The sequence below is a fragment of the Mesoplodon mirus genome, assembly GCF_964341445.2.
Source record: "Mesoplodon mirus genome assembly, chromosome: 10".
NCBI classification, from domain to species: domain Eukaryota; kingdom Metazoa; phylum Chordata; class Mammalia; order Artiodactyla; family Ziphiidae; genus Mesoplodon; species Mesoplodon mirus.
The window spans coordinates 100,487,443-100,503,659 of NC_138986.1; the positions used below are offsets into that span (position 1 = coordinate 100,487,443).

The following is a 16,217-nucleotide window of genomic DNA, read 5'->3' on the forward strand; positions in this document are numbered from 1 at the left end:
CAAGGAGCGGCACCAGGGGAACAGTACCTGGGAAATGCCACTGACAGCTCAGAATATCCATGGCATTTCTAGAGCCTCGGCACTGCTCTCGCTCTGGGAATGAAGGTCCAAAAAGCACATCGGAGAATGTTCATAGTTGTAAACAAGCTCCACCTTTGAAACACAATCTACATAGAACCACATATACAAGCCTGCACAATGGATGAAGCCAAGGTCTCCTCCATGATTTCCCTTCTGACCACCTTATTGTCTCCTCAACCATAAAAGGTGAACTTGAAACTCAGGACCTTGCCTTGTCGCCAGAAACATCCAAGCTTGGATCAGTCTTTCTAAGACCAGATACTTGCTCTCTGAACTATTAGAGACTTGTCACATACACACAGGTAGAACAGGATTATTTCTATCTACCTGGGGACCTGGAGTCTTTCACATTGCTCCTGTTAAAACTCTCACAACAGCAAAACTTTACCTACAAAGGGTTCAAGCTATGACACTCCCAATTTCCACAAACCTCCTCAGCTCTTGTGAGTCACATGCAGCCAATTCCAGGAATAGGAAACATGGTTGTGAGGATGAAACTGACTTTGGGGCTCCCCTTGGATATGGTCTTCCAGACTTACCAAAAGGCCATTAAGAGGACGGTTTACCCCACCTCAGGGAAACCCGAGGCAGTACTTGCAGTCAAGGGCTGGCCATGGCTTCTGAGCTACATCCAAAAAGAATTTCATACTGTACCTGGATCTGCTGAAGCCATTTCTGACTGTCCGAGAGCCAGCATGTACCGCTCCTCAACTGCCTCCATTGTGGATCATCAGTAGGGCTGTCAGATTTAGTAAATAAAAGTACAGGATACCCAGTTAAACTTGAACTTCACATGAATAATAAGTCATTATTTTTAGTATAAGTAGATCCTATGAACTATTTGGGGCATACTTATCTTAAAAATATACTTGTTGTTTTTCTGACATTCATATTTAACTAAACAGCCTATATTTTATCTGTCAACCCTACCCTTCAGAAATGATGGAGGCTCATAGAGATCCAGGAGACGCCTCAGCGCCTCCTCAGCTTTTATTTCTACGTCCTGGACAGCGAGCACGAACCTTCCACTCCCAGTCATTGGCTAGAATGGAGGATATTCTCTGTTTTAGAGCTTTTTCTACTTGTCATTGTTATTATCTTCCTTAGTTTAAAGAGATGTTTGTTTTTTCCCAAACTTAGTAGCTCATCCAAAAGTATTTCAAAGTTCATTAGACAAGGGAAAAAACAACATGGTTCTGAAAAGTGAAGGAAACCGCCTGGTGTTTAGTCAAGAAGTAGTAGGGAGATTGAAAAAGCCAAACTTAATAAGCAAATCTCTCCAAGGGTATTTTCAGAGCTTGACACCCTCCCACACCCTGAAAATATTATTACATCAAGAATGTAGAACTGCTAACCAAATGTAAGGCTCCCATATGATTCTATCAAACTGAGGATGCTTCTTTACTAAGCAGTGAGCACACTTGCTGCCCCAGGGACCTTGGCAGTTGCAACGTAGGGCTCTTCCCTTTGGGATGGAAACAGCAAGTTTTCCTGTGGTCTACACACTGGCCCCCAAAATACTACACTCCCAATACTTGTCAACTTTAAGTATTTTTCTACATATCTCCATTTTTCTGTTACTATTTGGACTACATCCTAGACTTCACACTACGTAAATTGCATTCAAGAAGCTATTTTTAAAAGTTGGTAGGAAACCTTAAATCTATAGCTTGCAGTCCCTGGCTTACTTTCATCCAGGTGCATAAGGGTTTTCAAAAGTAGTCAGGTTAGTTACCCCATATCACAGCCCCACGCTTGTGTCACAGATATAAAAATGGAACATGATATTTAAGGTTTTAGTTGCCAAATCATCAAGCCTCCCAGACAGAGGCAATAGAGCAAAATGAATACAGAGGCATGGATTTTGATTTGCTCCAGTGTCTTGGGCAAGTCACTTGGCCTCTCTATTTATTTGTACTTATCTGCACTTATCTGTCTCTTGGGGGTCATAATTGTACCTGTTCCATGGGTACGTTGTACAAATGATCTGTAAAGTAGTTACAAGAAACCGACACAGAGTAAGCACTCCACAGACATTGGCTATTAGCTATTGGAAATAGTTCTCCGTGAAACAGATGACTTTATCAGTGGATGACACGGTGGGAGACAGTGAATCACAGAATCACAGCATGTTGAAAGTGACCTAGTTCACACTCTTATGTGAAAAGAAGAAAAGTGTGCATGGGTAGAAAATGTCTGAAACTTTACCTAACAAATAGTTCATCATGTTAGCATGGAGGATTAGAATAAATCAGGAAAGGAGGAAAGAAAAACTTGAGTGTCATTCAATTTCTCTATCATTTGTGTTTCTACACTGAGACTCTGAATACACTGGAAGTGCAATTTTTTTTAATGTGGCGGGATAAAGGTTTTCAAGTTTTCCTGATCCATCCGTATTATTATCTCAGAATTGCTGGCAGTTCTTGCCATCTTCGGATCTACACCCATGTGAGTCAGTGGGCCATTCTGGACGGAGGAGATAATAGAGCAGAAGTGAAGTGAGAGGAAAGGAGAGAAAAGATTTTCTCTTTTCTCTTCAAAGAGGAAAGGTCTTTGGAATGGGAACAACTCACAACCAAACTTTGGGGAAAGGATGTGATGGAAAATGAGACAAACATCCTACCCCTGTGATGAGAAGGATTCCCTGGGCTGGATGGAGGGAGGTCACAGGTGGCTGGACAAGGAAACCAACTAGGGAGAAACACACACAAGTGCAGGGCAAACACCCTGAGGCCACTCAGCCTGACTCCATGCAAACATGTGTCCAGCAGACAGCCCTTCACCTGTGGCTCCCCAGCAAGACAGGTACCTCTGGGGTGCCAACTCATTCTGAGTCCGTTATGCCTGGGCATTCATAAACCTCTGTCTAACGTGTGAGGAATAAACTCTCAATGTTTATGAGGAAACTGGGGAAGGAGATTGAAAGGTTACTTAAACGGAAAAAAAAGAAGTTCAGGAAGGCAGGATGGTAGAGAGACAAGAAAAAGACCTTAAAAGATAGAAAGGATTTGTCAAAGAAGAGAAAGAAAAAGAAATGATTCCAAATGGGTTAACCTGCAGCTAGGAAGTTAAGGAAGATTATTGATGGGTGAAGACTATGGAATAAAGTGAATAAAATTTATCAGAAGTTGCTGAGACTATGGTAAGAAGCATGATTATCAAATTATGAATTGGCTGCAATGGCATTCTAGGGGGACACTAGTAAGGGGAAGCAAATGTTCATGAGATGACAGTAGCAGGTGGAAAGATGTTTCAGGGGAAGATCAGGCTTGCAGAGGGTGTATCAGAGGAGGGCAAGTGTGAGCAAGCAAGGAAATACTAAGTGTATACAGTTCCTTCACTGAGTGCACCCAGCCCCGCGGTCAGCCTTGAGAACAAGCAGGACTTCAGGTACTGGAGCTACATTTCAGTCATCAGGACTTGAGAAGACACCCTTAACTCAGGTCTTCTCTTCAAACTCCATCTTTCCTTCTTGACCTTCATTTGGCCTCTTCCCTTACCCTCAAGCTGTGGACTGAGGCCACAGAGCAAGATGGGTCACTAGTGTCCTCCATCCCCCGGCGACTCAGGTTCACATCAGTAGAGTACCAAAGGCAATAACCAAGTAACAGACACAAGAGTGTATGAAGAAGAAGAGATTCTGATAAGGCTTTCTGTGACAGTGTGGGCCAAGTCGGCTCTATATGGCTGGTATCACGTGAATTATGAGCAGCCTTAGGGGAGAAGTCCTCAGAAGGCAGAGCCTGGCTCTCTAGAGGCACTGCGTGCTCACAGCCCACTCCAAGACCTCAGTTACAGCTTCGGCCCCCAATATCTCTCCCTCTGCCTGCTCACAGTTTTTGAAGTCTTCTTTCCTCCACATTTCTCTTGAGAGGTGGAGGAGGAAGATGAGCTTCAGGCCAGCTCAGACTCCCCTGGGATCCCAGCAGGATGCCTATCATTAACCTCCCACCTTCTAGGAAGCTCCTAAGATCTTCACATTTGGGGCAGTTCTCATTTCAGCTGTGCTTCAAATTGCTGGCTGGAGACGGCCTGTTGGAACGTGGCAAAAAGCAAGTAGCAGTCCTTCGGGCAGCCTGGCCCTTCTCGACTGTCAGACATCTTCAGGGATATTCTAGGAAATGTTGTTTGTTCTAGAGAAGGGAGGGAACCAATCCAATTGTCCAATAATGCTTGAATGGAAAATAAATGATGCTATATGCATGTGATCAAATTATATCAAACAGTCAAAAATCAAAGACCTAGATCTATATGGATTCACGTGGATAAATCTTGAAAACATAATATTGATTGAAAGAAAATAAGATAAAGAATGTTAGATTGTGATAACAGGTATGAAATATTTAAATATTTAAATCAATTCAGCATATTGCTTCTATACATAGAGATGCAAGAAAGTAAACTTTATCCAAAGAACACATTATTTACATTTAATATGCTCATTTATTTAGGAGACCCAAAAGAACCCACAGATAAACTAGCAGGAACTAATAAGACGGTTCAACAAGGCACACACATACAAGATCAATAAATTTTAGAAGTCAATCAGGCTCTTCTACACTGGCGATAACAAATTAGAAACTGTAAAAGAAAATAAGAAAAAAAGAAGATCTAAAAATAGTCACAAGAGCCATATAAATTATTTAGAGCTAAGCATACGTAGAAGGCAATATAACTAACAAACTGAGTACGAACAGATAAACTCCGCCCAACCCAAGGTTAGGAAAAGACTGTTGTTACTTTATGAGAACAGACCCTCTTCTTACGGAGCAGATCAGTAAGTGAGAGTGAATCAAAGAAACACAGCATTTGAAAAGTCAGCTAGTCCAAGCCTCTTGATCGCACATACAGAAGCTGAAGCCCAGATAGGTTGAGTTACTTGCTAAAGGGCCCAATGTCCTGACTCAAGGACTAGCATTTTTCACTCAGTCGCAAGACACAATCAAATGCAGTACCTTGGAAAGAGATGGGGAAAAAATGAAGAAATCAATTATATAGTTCCTCATCTTTAAGTACAGAAATAGCCGTGACAAAATTACACGTATTGAGGGAAAATTGAAGTGCAGAGTTTAAAATGTCAATAATCCACAGGGAAACTGGAGACCATTTAAAATATTCATATTAAATCTCTCTAGAAAAGACATTAAAAGATCTCCAATCGAAATGTGAATTTTATAATAGACATGGTAGGATACAATTTATAATAGATATGGTATGAACCTTTCCCTTTCACGGGAAAGCTTCGGCTGGGAAAAAGGAATTGTTCTTGAAAATGGGGCCTGTGCTACTGCAGACACTGTGCTCAACCTAGGTCCACCGAATGCTCTGATGTCATCACTGAGGTCACAGAATTCCACTGTGCGCCTGGCAACCTTGCAAACATAACAGCCCTGGTGAGCACTAGGCAGTACTGCTGGTTCACTAAGTGGTACAAGTTTTTCAGCCATTTAGGAGACTTGACCATTTTTATTTGTATTGAATCATTTCAACGGATTGCCCAAGAGCCAAGAAGGGCCAACCTGTAGGGAAGAGGAGGAGTTGGACATCTCTTGAGGCATCTTCTAAGGGAGACTTCTAGTTGGTACGATGGAACGGCGACAAAAGAGGAAACATCTGGAAAATGAAGAGTCCCAGGAAACTGCCGAGAACGGTGGAGGTATGTGGGGGGCAACTTGTCTGGGGCACATGGGTTTCTGCCAAACTGAAGCTTCTCCAGGAAGCGGGGGACTGAGAACGTGTCACCTGTGAAGCAGGGAGCGAGAGACCTTGTCTCACTGATGCTGCCGTATCTATCCGGAGGGTCCCTGTGGTGTGAGACGGCACAGAATGGCCAGATGTCCCCTGGGAGATGGGAGGTCAGCTCCGCTGGTCTGAGGACTCTCTCCTGGGGCAGCCGGGCCTGGAGCTTTTTCGGACTCACAGCAGGCTGCATCCTTCTTGCACAGACCTAGAGGTGCAGCTTTTCTCAGTCCCCGATTTCTCTCTTATTCTCTTGGATCTTTCCCTGGGGTCATGAGGTGGGGGATGTGAAGGATGCAAGGATGCTGAGAGAGACCCATGAGTTGCTTGGCCTCTTTTACCAAAGTGGAAAGAGAAGCCCCATGAGTTGAAGGCCCTGTTGAAAAATATCTTGACAAGTGGAATGCACTTTGAAAGAAGATTGTTTGTCTAGGGATGGTGTCATATTGAAAGCAAGGAGGATTTATTCCTTCAACAGGAAGAATTTCCCAAAGGAGATCAAGGGAAGGGAAGGGTTTTCCAGAGACTGAGACCGCGTGAGCGGGGGTGAGAAATGTCCTCAGGGTCCTGCGGGGAGCTCTGAGAGCCACGGGCCACGTGGTGCCTGCGTGCATTAAATGTAGGCGAGTAGCCTGCCCTGGGAGAGGGGTGGTCACCCCAGAGCTCCAGCTAGAGGCCTCTGCCCCAGATTAGAGCCCAGTAGCTCCTACCAGGCCCAGGGCCCTGGAGACTGTAGGATGGGCCCTGGGAATGGAGCTCTAGACAGCAGGCAGATTTCCAGGCAGTGGCTGGGACAGGCTGGGGAAGGGAATGACTGCCCCTGACCATTCAGATTATTTTGCTCTATGTTCCTGTGTGTGTGTGTGTGAGAGAGTGAGTGTGTGTGTGTGTGTGTGTGTGCGTGTGTGTGTGTGGTAGTGCAGAGAAGAGCGAGATGAATGGGGGTAGAGTGCTTACCAGATATAACATCTGTGTGGTAAAGTTCTTGTCACCCTGCCTGGAGCTGGCTGACACTCGGCGTACCTAGGAGTGTATACAGAATTCTTGTTAGGGGTGTTTTATGAGACAGTAACTCATACACCCATGTACACTCTGATACAGCAAAAATATCACACACCCCACATATAACTTCCTTATTAAACCACACACAGCACATGGAGGTATATACACGCATCCCTCCTATACTACGTTCTCATACAACCCACCTGTATCACAATCCTCTCCTCCAACACCAAACGCTGGAGATGAGATATGTATATAGACACACAGACTATATATATAGGACACACACACACACACACTATATATACATGTATTTCCTCAACTCTTGCACAAACACAGCTAACTTCAGCCATCTCTAAATACCTCTGTAAGAACCAGTCACGTGTCATACACACCACACTTGTAACACATTCTTGAGTAATGCCAGACCCGCTTTGTACAAACCACAGGAAACCACAGTCTCAGTAACCCATGTCAGGATTGCCAGAGAAAATATGGGCTATCCAGTTCAATTTGAATTCCAGATAAACAACAAGTAATTTTTCAGTATCCGTATGTCCCACATATTGTATGGGCCCTACTTACACTAAAACTAAGTCAGGCCAAATACTGCATGGGAATACTTACACTAAAAAATTATTCTGGGTTTATCTGAAACTGAAATTTAACTGGGTGCCTTGTATTCTTGTTCGCTAAGTCTGGCAACCCTTATATACTTACCACCAGCTGATGTATTATATATTTATGGTAGTTTTGTTTAGTGTGTGTCTTCCCCTACTAGAATGTGCAGCGTTACCAAAGACTACAACAATGGAAGAGTGCCGGATACACAGGAGTAGCTGCTTACTGAATCTTGGTGAATGAATGAATGAACACGCACCATAAATACAAGCCACACCATGTAATGAGGAAAAGTTACATGTCCCAGAATTCCTGACTTGTGAACAGAAACCATGCACACAAAGGCCACAGACACAGATAGACACGTCTGCACTGTGCTCCCCATGCCAACCCCACACTTACCACAGACTTAACTGATACACATCACTCACTCTTCCCACACACTCACAGTCACCACCGAGGCCTACATTACCAACTAGACAGTGAGAGAATAAGTATTGATTGGAATTAAATCCTGGAGGATCCACTGGGAACCACACTCTCAACTGTGTGTATCCACTGCACCTGACACGTGTCACACACTCAGTAAATATCTGTGGACAGAGGACTGATGAACCCACCCTGAGCCTTTCATTCCTCCCTCAGGAATCTCGAAGTCACAAGAGGATCCCCCTCGGCTTGGATCCACTGTGGTGGCCCAAGGCTGCAGCCCAGGGGCAGGGGAGGTCTCCTCTGCCTCTAAATACTTCTTCTGTACTTCTACTCTGCGCAAGCTCAGCTACGCTGGTAAGGGCGCGGGGCTCCTCAGGTGAGGGGGTGCTTGGCTGTGAGGCAGGAGGCACACAGATCCCAGGGAGGCTGAGAGGAAATCCAGGGTCATCAGAGGTGATGAGGGCTCTGTGGAGGAGCCTGGGCAGGATGCCTGAGCTGTTCCGAGGGCATGGATGCCAGCTGAGTCTGGGAGTGTGTGTGTGAATACTGCTACTACCATGGTGGGGAAGTCAAGGAGCAGGGGCCGGAAAGGTCTGGGCTTGAGGTGGAGGGAAGAGGGACCAGATTAAGCATCTTCAGAGGAAAATGTAGGCTTTGTCTTTGCCTTTGCTTCCAGAGAAGGACAGAGTTCTGCATTATACACCTCCAGCCTGAGAGCAGGACCATCCAGCTCAGGTGTACACAGCTCACACATACACGTGCCCTCCAGGCACAGCCCTTCTCAGTGCACATCAACCCCAAGCACGTGCTCCACAGTACTCTCCTGCACCACAGCCCCATTCCACAAGGAATGCACCACCGATATTCCCAAACTCACACTCCTCGTCGTACACGCATCCAGCCGCATCCCTCACATACTACAGCCCTCACCACCATACTCCACACCCCTGTATATAGACACCGCTCCAGTATCCCCCCCCACGCACATTAAAAGCCCACAGATGACACCCGATACACCACTCCGTCCTACGGCCAACAGACACCAAGCTCACGACATAGCTATGTCGTGCCAATGTCCCTCTCTCGTCTACCACACCTGCTCCCTCAGCTTCCGGCATGGCCCATGCATGTTATTATGATTTTCATTTCCTTTTTCAGGAATCCGGAGATTTCATCGAGACACTGCCCAGCCTAGACCACCCCTAGCCCAGGATCAGGAAGAAGGAGAGACCGCTTCCCCATCACACTGTGTCTCCTCCTCACCTCTTCACCCTGTAAGAACTATCTGCACCCAGACAAAGAGGAAAGGGGCATGAAAATATACTACATGCAGGTACAAGTGAACAAGGGTGTCGCTGTCTCCTGGAAGACAAAGAAACCCTTGGAGTTGCCTGAAAAGCAGCTGAGGATAGAAGAAGTGACCCTTCCTGAGGATGTGTGTGCAGTAGCCACTGACCCCTCTTCTGATGTGTCCACCGAAAGCCTCCTGTCTGACAGTGAGCCCACTGGGGAGGAGAAAGAGTATGAGGAAAGGGCAGAGCCAGGCAGCCCATCAGGGCCACCTGCCGTCGAGGAGAGACCCAGCGCCAAGAGAGCGGACTGGATGCTGACCATGGAGACCGGCTTCAGGTGCATGGCCTGCTGCCGGGTCTTCCCCACCTTGGAGATCCTCCAGCAGCACGTGAATTTCAGTGTCCTGCAGGGCTTCAGCTGCCGTGTCTTTCATCTCAACATGGCCCAGTGGATGGGCAATGTGGAATCCGAGAGCACCCCTGAGGTGGAGGAGGAGGAGGAGGAGGAGGAGGATGAAGAGAAGCAAGAAGAAAAGGAGAATGAGGGAGAGCAGCCCACGGGGGAAGGCCCCAGCCCAAAGAGACCCCGCAGGCAGGGTCTTTTCTCTCCTTTGAGTTCCAAACAGCAACTGAGATTCATGGGACAGAAGATCCTGGAAGACGGTGTGGCCGTCCCTTGGAAGAGGTAAGGCTTGAGGCTGGCAGTCTTCTGAGCCTATGTCACGAGGGCCCAGAGGAGTCTAAGGGAAGGGGCCGCACACATGTGCTGGTTGACCTAATGGCTCTGCAGTTGCATCAAATGGGACACACCCAGCACTAACAAAGGCATTGACCTCTGTTGACGTAAACAAGAAGGTGGAGCCTTTTCCTAGGAGTTTTCTCAGGGTCTGCACGATGGACCTCAACTCTTAGAGGACGTACTGCCAGCAGCTCCTTCTCGGCAGAGAGAGCCAGGAGTGGTCTCAAGAGAGGACAGGGGCCCTTGCAGGACCAGAACTTTGAGGTCTGAGAGCCTTGGGCCTGAGCCGAGATCTCACCCTGACCACTGGACCTAGCCTTCTGTGACAAAGGGGAATAGAAAAGAGAGTCACGTGGAAATGAGGTCCCCCGAGATATGGAAATGTTCCAGAACCTTCGTGGCGTGGTAGTTGATCTGGAGCCAAGCTCACTGTGGTGTGTGTGGCTCTGAGCATTAAGGCAATGCTGGAGGGTAACCCTGACCAGCAGAGCTTGGAGTGCTTCTTGTCTCTTCCTGTTCTACCTCATTTGCTTTATCCCTTCCAGGGAGAAGAAAGGACCCTCGGGAGAGTAGCAGACAGAATGCCGTGGTCTGAAGGAGGATGAAGGGACCGGCACTCAGTCTAACATCATATGACAATAGACTCGTCCTATGCAATACAGGGCATTTTCCAAACCTTTCCTGGAGCTTTGATTTAATGACATTTTTCTATCTATGCATCTATCTGTCAGCTACATCTGTATCTTTCAAGGTTTGTGAACAAGCTTTCACATAAGCACTAGAGACGTCCGCCAGCATTTTCCAGAAGAGGCCTGCAAATTGCTGGGGACTCCTCACAAATAGGGAACGGCCACAACCCCTGCCACACAGACTCTGCGCGTGGCCCTCCTGACGTACTCCCACTCTCTCTCTGAATTTCCCAACGTCTGAGATGAGGGTGCTGGCTGGAGGCAATGATCACGTGCAGGCTGAACCTTCTCCAGATTCTGATTCTCTTCCTGGGCCTATCGTCCTGAAGCACAGTTTCCATGTCCCTGGCCACACTGATCTCTCTCCTTCAGTCCTTCCCTCCCTCCCTCTCCTGCCTCCCAGTGCAGAGAATACTTTTTTGCATTTGAGACGACATTTATTTTTTGTTCACAGAATTCTCACCTGTTTTACTGTGGCCTCCGTTGTGAACATTCCAAAGCTGTGAATTTTCTTTTTTTCTCCCTCATTTCTGCTGAGTCTTTACCTTCCTAATGCAGTGAGCTCACAGTGCCTAGCTGACTGGATGAGGAAAAAAAATCCAGGGAGCAAAGAGAAATAATAAAAGAATATATCAGTTAATTTTTCATAGTGTTATCCAACTACATATTTTTAAAATTTTGGAATAATATTAGGAAACTTCTCTTTATAAAAAACTGAATTATTGGGCTTCCCTGGTGGAGCGGTAGTTAAGAATATGCCTGCGAATGAAGGGGACATGGGTTCGAGCCCTGGCCTGGGAAGATCCCACGTGCCACGGAGTAACTAAGCCCGCGCACCACAACTACTGAGCCTGCGCTCTAGAGCCCGTGTGCCACATCAACCGAGCCCACGTGCCACGACTACGGAAGCCTGCATGCCTAGAGCCCATGCTCCGCAACAAGAGAAGGCACTGCAATGAGAAGCCCGTGCACCACAGCCAAGAGGAGCCCCGGCGCACTGCAACTAGAGAACGCCCGCTAGCAGCAACAAAGACCCAATGCAGCCCAAAATAAATTAATTAATTTAAAAAAATTGAATTAGTTTCAAGGGTACAATGTATAAAAGTACAATAAAAGCCCCCCTTCATAATCCCCCAACTCCACTCTCAAGATGGAATAGATATGCTGTGATACAATTTATAGTCGTAGTACTACTACTCCTCCCACCGCATCCGAAATCCTCTGAGCCAGGTGCAGCAGCTTCATTTCACAATGCTAGGACCCGCCACAAGACAGATGATAATCCCTTTGGACATTTCAAGGAGCGGCACCAGGGGAACAGTACCTGGGAAATGCCACTGACAGCTCAGAATATCTATGGCATTTCTAGAGCCTCGGCACTGCTCTCGCTCTGGGAATGAAGGTCCAAAAAGCACATCGGAGAATGTTCATAGTTGTAAACAAGCTCCACCTTTGAAACACAATCTACATAGAACCACATATACAAGCCTGCACAATGGATGAAGCCAAGGTCTCCTCCATGATTTCCCTTCTGACCACCTTATTGTCTCCTCAACCATAAAAGGTGAACTTGAAACTCAGGACCTTGCCTTGTCGCCAGAAACATCCAAGCTTGGATCAGTCTTTCTAAGACCAGATACTTGCTCTCTGAACTATTAGAGACTTGTCACATACACACAGGTAGAACAGGATTATTTCTATCTACCTGGGGACCTGGAGTCTTTCACATTGCTCCTGTTAAAACTCTCACAACAGCAAAACTTTACCTACAAAGGGTTCAAGCTATGACACTCCCAATTTCCACAAACCTCCTCAGCTCTTGTGAGTCACATGCAGCCAATTCCAGGAATAGGAAACATGGTTGTGAGGATGAAACTGACTTTGGGGCTCCCCTTGGATATGGTCTTCCAGACTTACCAAAAGGCCATTAAGAGGACGGTTTACCCCACCTCAGGGAAACCCGAGGCAGTACTTGCAGTCAAGGGCTGGCCATGGCTTCTGAGCTACATCCAAAAAGAATTTCATACTGTACCTGGATCTGCTGAAGCCATTTCTGACTGTCCGAGAGCCAGCATGTACCGCTCCTCAACTGCCTCCATTGTGGATCATCAGTAGGGCTGTCAGATTTAGTAAATAAAAGTACAGGATACCCAGTTAAACTTGAACTTCACATGAATAATAAGTCATTATTTTTAGTATAAGTAGATCCTATGAACTATTTGGGGCATACTTATCTTAAAAATATACTTGTTGTTTTTCTGACATTCATATTTAACTAAACAGCCTATATTTTATCTGTCAACCCTACCCTTCAGAAATGATGGAGGCTCATAGAGATCCAGGAGACGCCTCAGCGCCTCCTCAGCTTTTATTTCTATGTCCTGGACAGCGAGCACGAACCTTCCACTCCCAGTCATTGGCTAGAATGGAGGATATTCTCTGTTTTAGAGCTTTTTCTACTTGTCATTGTTATTATCTTCCTTAGTTTAAAGAGATGTTTGTTTTTTCCCAAACTTAGTAGCTCATCCAAAAGTATTTCAAAGTTCATTAGACAAGGGAAAAAACAACATGGTTCTGAAAAGTGAAGGAAACCGCCTGGTGTTTAGTCAAGAAGTAGTAGGGAGATTGAAAAAGCCAAACTTAATAAGCAAATCTCTCCAAGGGTATTTTCAGAGCTTGACACCCTCCCACACCCTGAAAATATTATTACATCAAGAATGTAGAACTGCTAACCAAATGTAAGGCTCCCATATGATTCTATCAAACTGAGGATGCTTCTTTACTAAGCAGTGAGCACACTTGCTGCCCCAGGGACCTTGGCAGTTGCAACGTAGGGCTCTTCCCTTTGGGATGGAAACAGCAAGTTTTCCTGTGGTCTACACACTGGCCCCCAAAATACTACACTCCCAATACTTGTCAACTTTAAGTATTTTTCTACATATCTCCATTTTTCTGTTACTATTTGGACTACATCCTAGACTTCACACTACGTAAATTGCATTCAAGAAGCTATTTTTAAAAGTTGGTAGGAAACCTTAAATCTATAGCTTGCAGTCCCTGGCTTACTTTCATCCAGGTGCATAAGGGTTTTCAAAAGTAGTCAGGTTAGTTACCCCATATCACAGCCCCACGCTTGTGTCACAGATATAAAAATGGAACATGATATTTAAGGTTTTAGTTGCCAAATCATCAAGCCTCCCAGACAGAGGCAATAGAGCAAAATGAATACAGAGGCATGGATTTTGATTTGCTCCAGTGTCTTGGGCAAGTCACTTGGCCTCTCTATTTATTTGTACTTATCTGCACTTATCTGTCTCTTGGGGGTCATAATTGTACCTGTTCCATGGGTACGTTGTACAAATGATCTGTAAAGTAGTTACAAGAAACCAACACAGAGTAAGCACTCCACAGACATTGGCTATTAGCTATTGGAAATAGTTCTCCGTGAAACAGATGACTTTATCAGTGGATGACACGGTGGGAGACAGTGAATCACAGAATCACAGCATGTTGAAAGTGACCTAGTTCACACTCTTATGTGAAAAGAAGAAAAGTGTGCATGGGTAGAAAATGTCTGAAACTTTACCTAACAAATAGTTCATCATGTTAGCATGGAGGATTAGAATAAATCAGGAAAGGAGGAAAGAAAAACTTGAGTGTCATTCAATTTCTCTATCATTTGTGTTTCTACACTGAGACTCTGAATACACTGGAAGTGCAATTTTTTTTAATGTGGCGGGATAAAGGTTTTCAAGTTTTCCTGATCCATCCGTATTATTATCTCAGAATTGCTGGCAGTTCTTGCCATCTTCGGATCTACACCCATGTGAGTCAGTGGGCCATTCTGGACGGAGGAGATAATAGAGCAGAAGTGAAGTGAGAGGAAAGGAGAGAAAAGATTTTCTCTTTTCTCTTCAAAGAGGAAAGGTCTTTGGAATGGGAACAACTCACAACCAAACTTTGGGGAAAGGATGTGATGGAAAATGAGACAAACATCCTACCCCTGTGATGAGAAGGATTCCCTGGGCTGGATGGAGGGAGGTCACAGGTGGCTGGACAAGGAAACCAACTAGGGAGAAACACACACAAGTGCAGGGCAAACACCCTGAGGCCACTCAGCCTGACTCCATGCAAACATGTGTCCAGCAGACAGCCCTTCACCTGTGGCTCCCCAGCAAGACAGGTACCTCTGGGGTGCCAACTCATTCTGAGTCCGTTATGCCTGGGCATTCATAAACCTCTGTCTAACGTGTGAGGAATAAACTCTCAATGTTTATGAGGAAACTGGGGAAGGAGATTGAAAGGTTACTTAAACGGAAAAAAAAGAAGTTCAGGAAGGCAGGATGGTAGAGAGACAAGAAAAAGACCTTAAAAGATAGAAAGGATTTGTCAAAGAAGAGAAAGAAAAAGAAATGATTCCAAATGGGTTAACCTGCAGCTAGGAAGTTAAGGAAGATTATTGATGGGTGAAGACTATGGAATAAAGTGAATAAAATTTATCAGAAGTTGCTGAGACTATGGTAAGAAGCATGATTATCAAATTATGAATTGGCTGCAATGGCATTCTAGGGGGACACTAGGAAGGGGAAGCAAATGTTCATGAGATGACAGTAGCAGGTGGAAAGATGTTTCAGGGGAAGATCAGGCTTGCAGAGGGTGTATCAGAGGAGGGCAAGTGTGAGCAAGCAAGGAAATACTAAGTGTATACAGTTCCTTCACTGAGTGCACCCAGCCCCGCGGTCAGCCTTGAGAACAAGCAGGACTTCAGGTACTGGAGCTACATTTCAGTCATCAGGACTTGAGAAGACACCCTTAACTCAGGTCTTCTCTTCAAACTCCATCTTTCCTTCTTGACCTTCATTTGGCCTCTTCCCTTACCCTCAAGCTGTGGACTGAGGCCACAGAGCAAGATGGGTCACTAGTGTCCTCCATCCCCCGGCGACTCAGGTTCACATCAGTAGAGTACCAAAGGCAATAACCAAGTAACAGACACAAGAGTGTATGAAGAAGAAGAGATTCTGATAAGGCTTTCTGTGACAGTGTGGGCCAAGTCGGCTCTATATGGCTGGTATCACGTGAATTATGAGCAGCCTTAGGGGAGAAGTCCTCAGAAGGCAGAGCCTGGCTCTCTAGAGGCTCTGCGTGCTCACAGCCCACTCCAAGACCTCAGTTACAGCTTCGGCCCCCAATATCTCTCCCTCTGCCTGCTCACAGTTTTTGAAGTCTTCTTTCCTCCACATTTCTCTTGAGAGGTGGAGGAGGAAGATGAGCTTCAGGCCAGCTCAGACTCCCCTGGGATCCCAGCAGGATGCCTATCATTAACCTCCCACCTTCTAGGAAGCTCCTAAGATCTTCACATTTGGGGCAGTTCTCATTTCAGCTGTGCTTCAAATTGCTGGCTGGAGACGGCCTGTTGGAACGTGGCAAAAAGCAAGTAGCAGTCCTTCGGGCAGCCTGGCCCTTCTCGACTGTCAGACATCTTCAGGGATATTCTAGGAAATGTTGTTTGTTCTAGAGAAGGGAGGGAACCAATCCAATTGTCCAATAATGCTTGAATGGAAAATAAATGATGCTATATGCATGTGATCAAATTATATCAAACAGTCAAAAATCAAAGACCTA

At 45.7% G+C, this 16,217-nt stretch overlaps 1 protein-coding gene and 1 long non-coding RNA gene across 2 annotated transcripts in view; both read right to left on the bottom strand.

Moving 5' to 3' along the window:
* LOC309811552 overlaps positions 1-16,217 on the bottom strand; it is a 624,797-nt gene that overhangs the window by 260,168 nt on the left and 348,412 nt on the right. The window lies entirely within an intron of this gene.
* Positions 930-16,217, bottom strand: part of LOC309811244 (zinc finger protein 227-like) — a 96,355-nt gene continuing 81,067 nt past the window's right edge. The window contains exon 5 of the mRNA XM_082633825.1: positions 930-1,123. Coding sequence (XP_082489951.1) covers positions 1,065-1,123 — 59 coding nt within the window. The 3' untranslated portion in view covers positions 930-1,064. The remainder of the gene's footprint in view (positions 1,124-16,217) is intronic.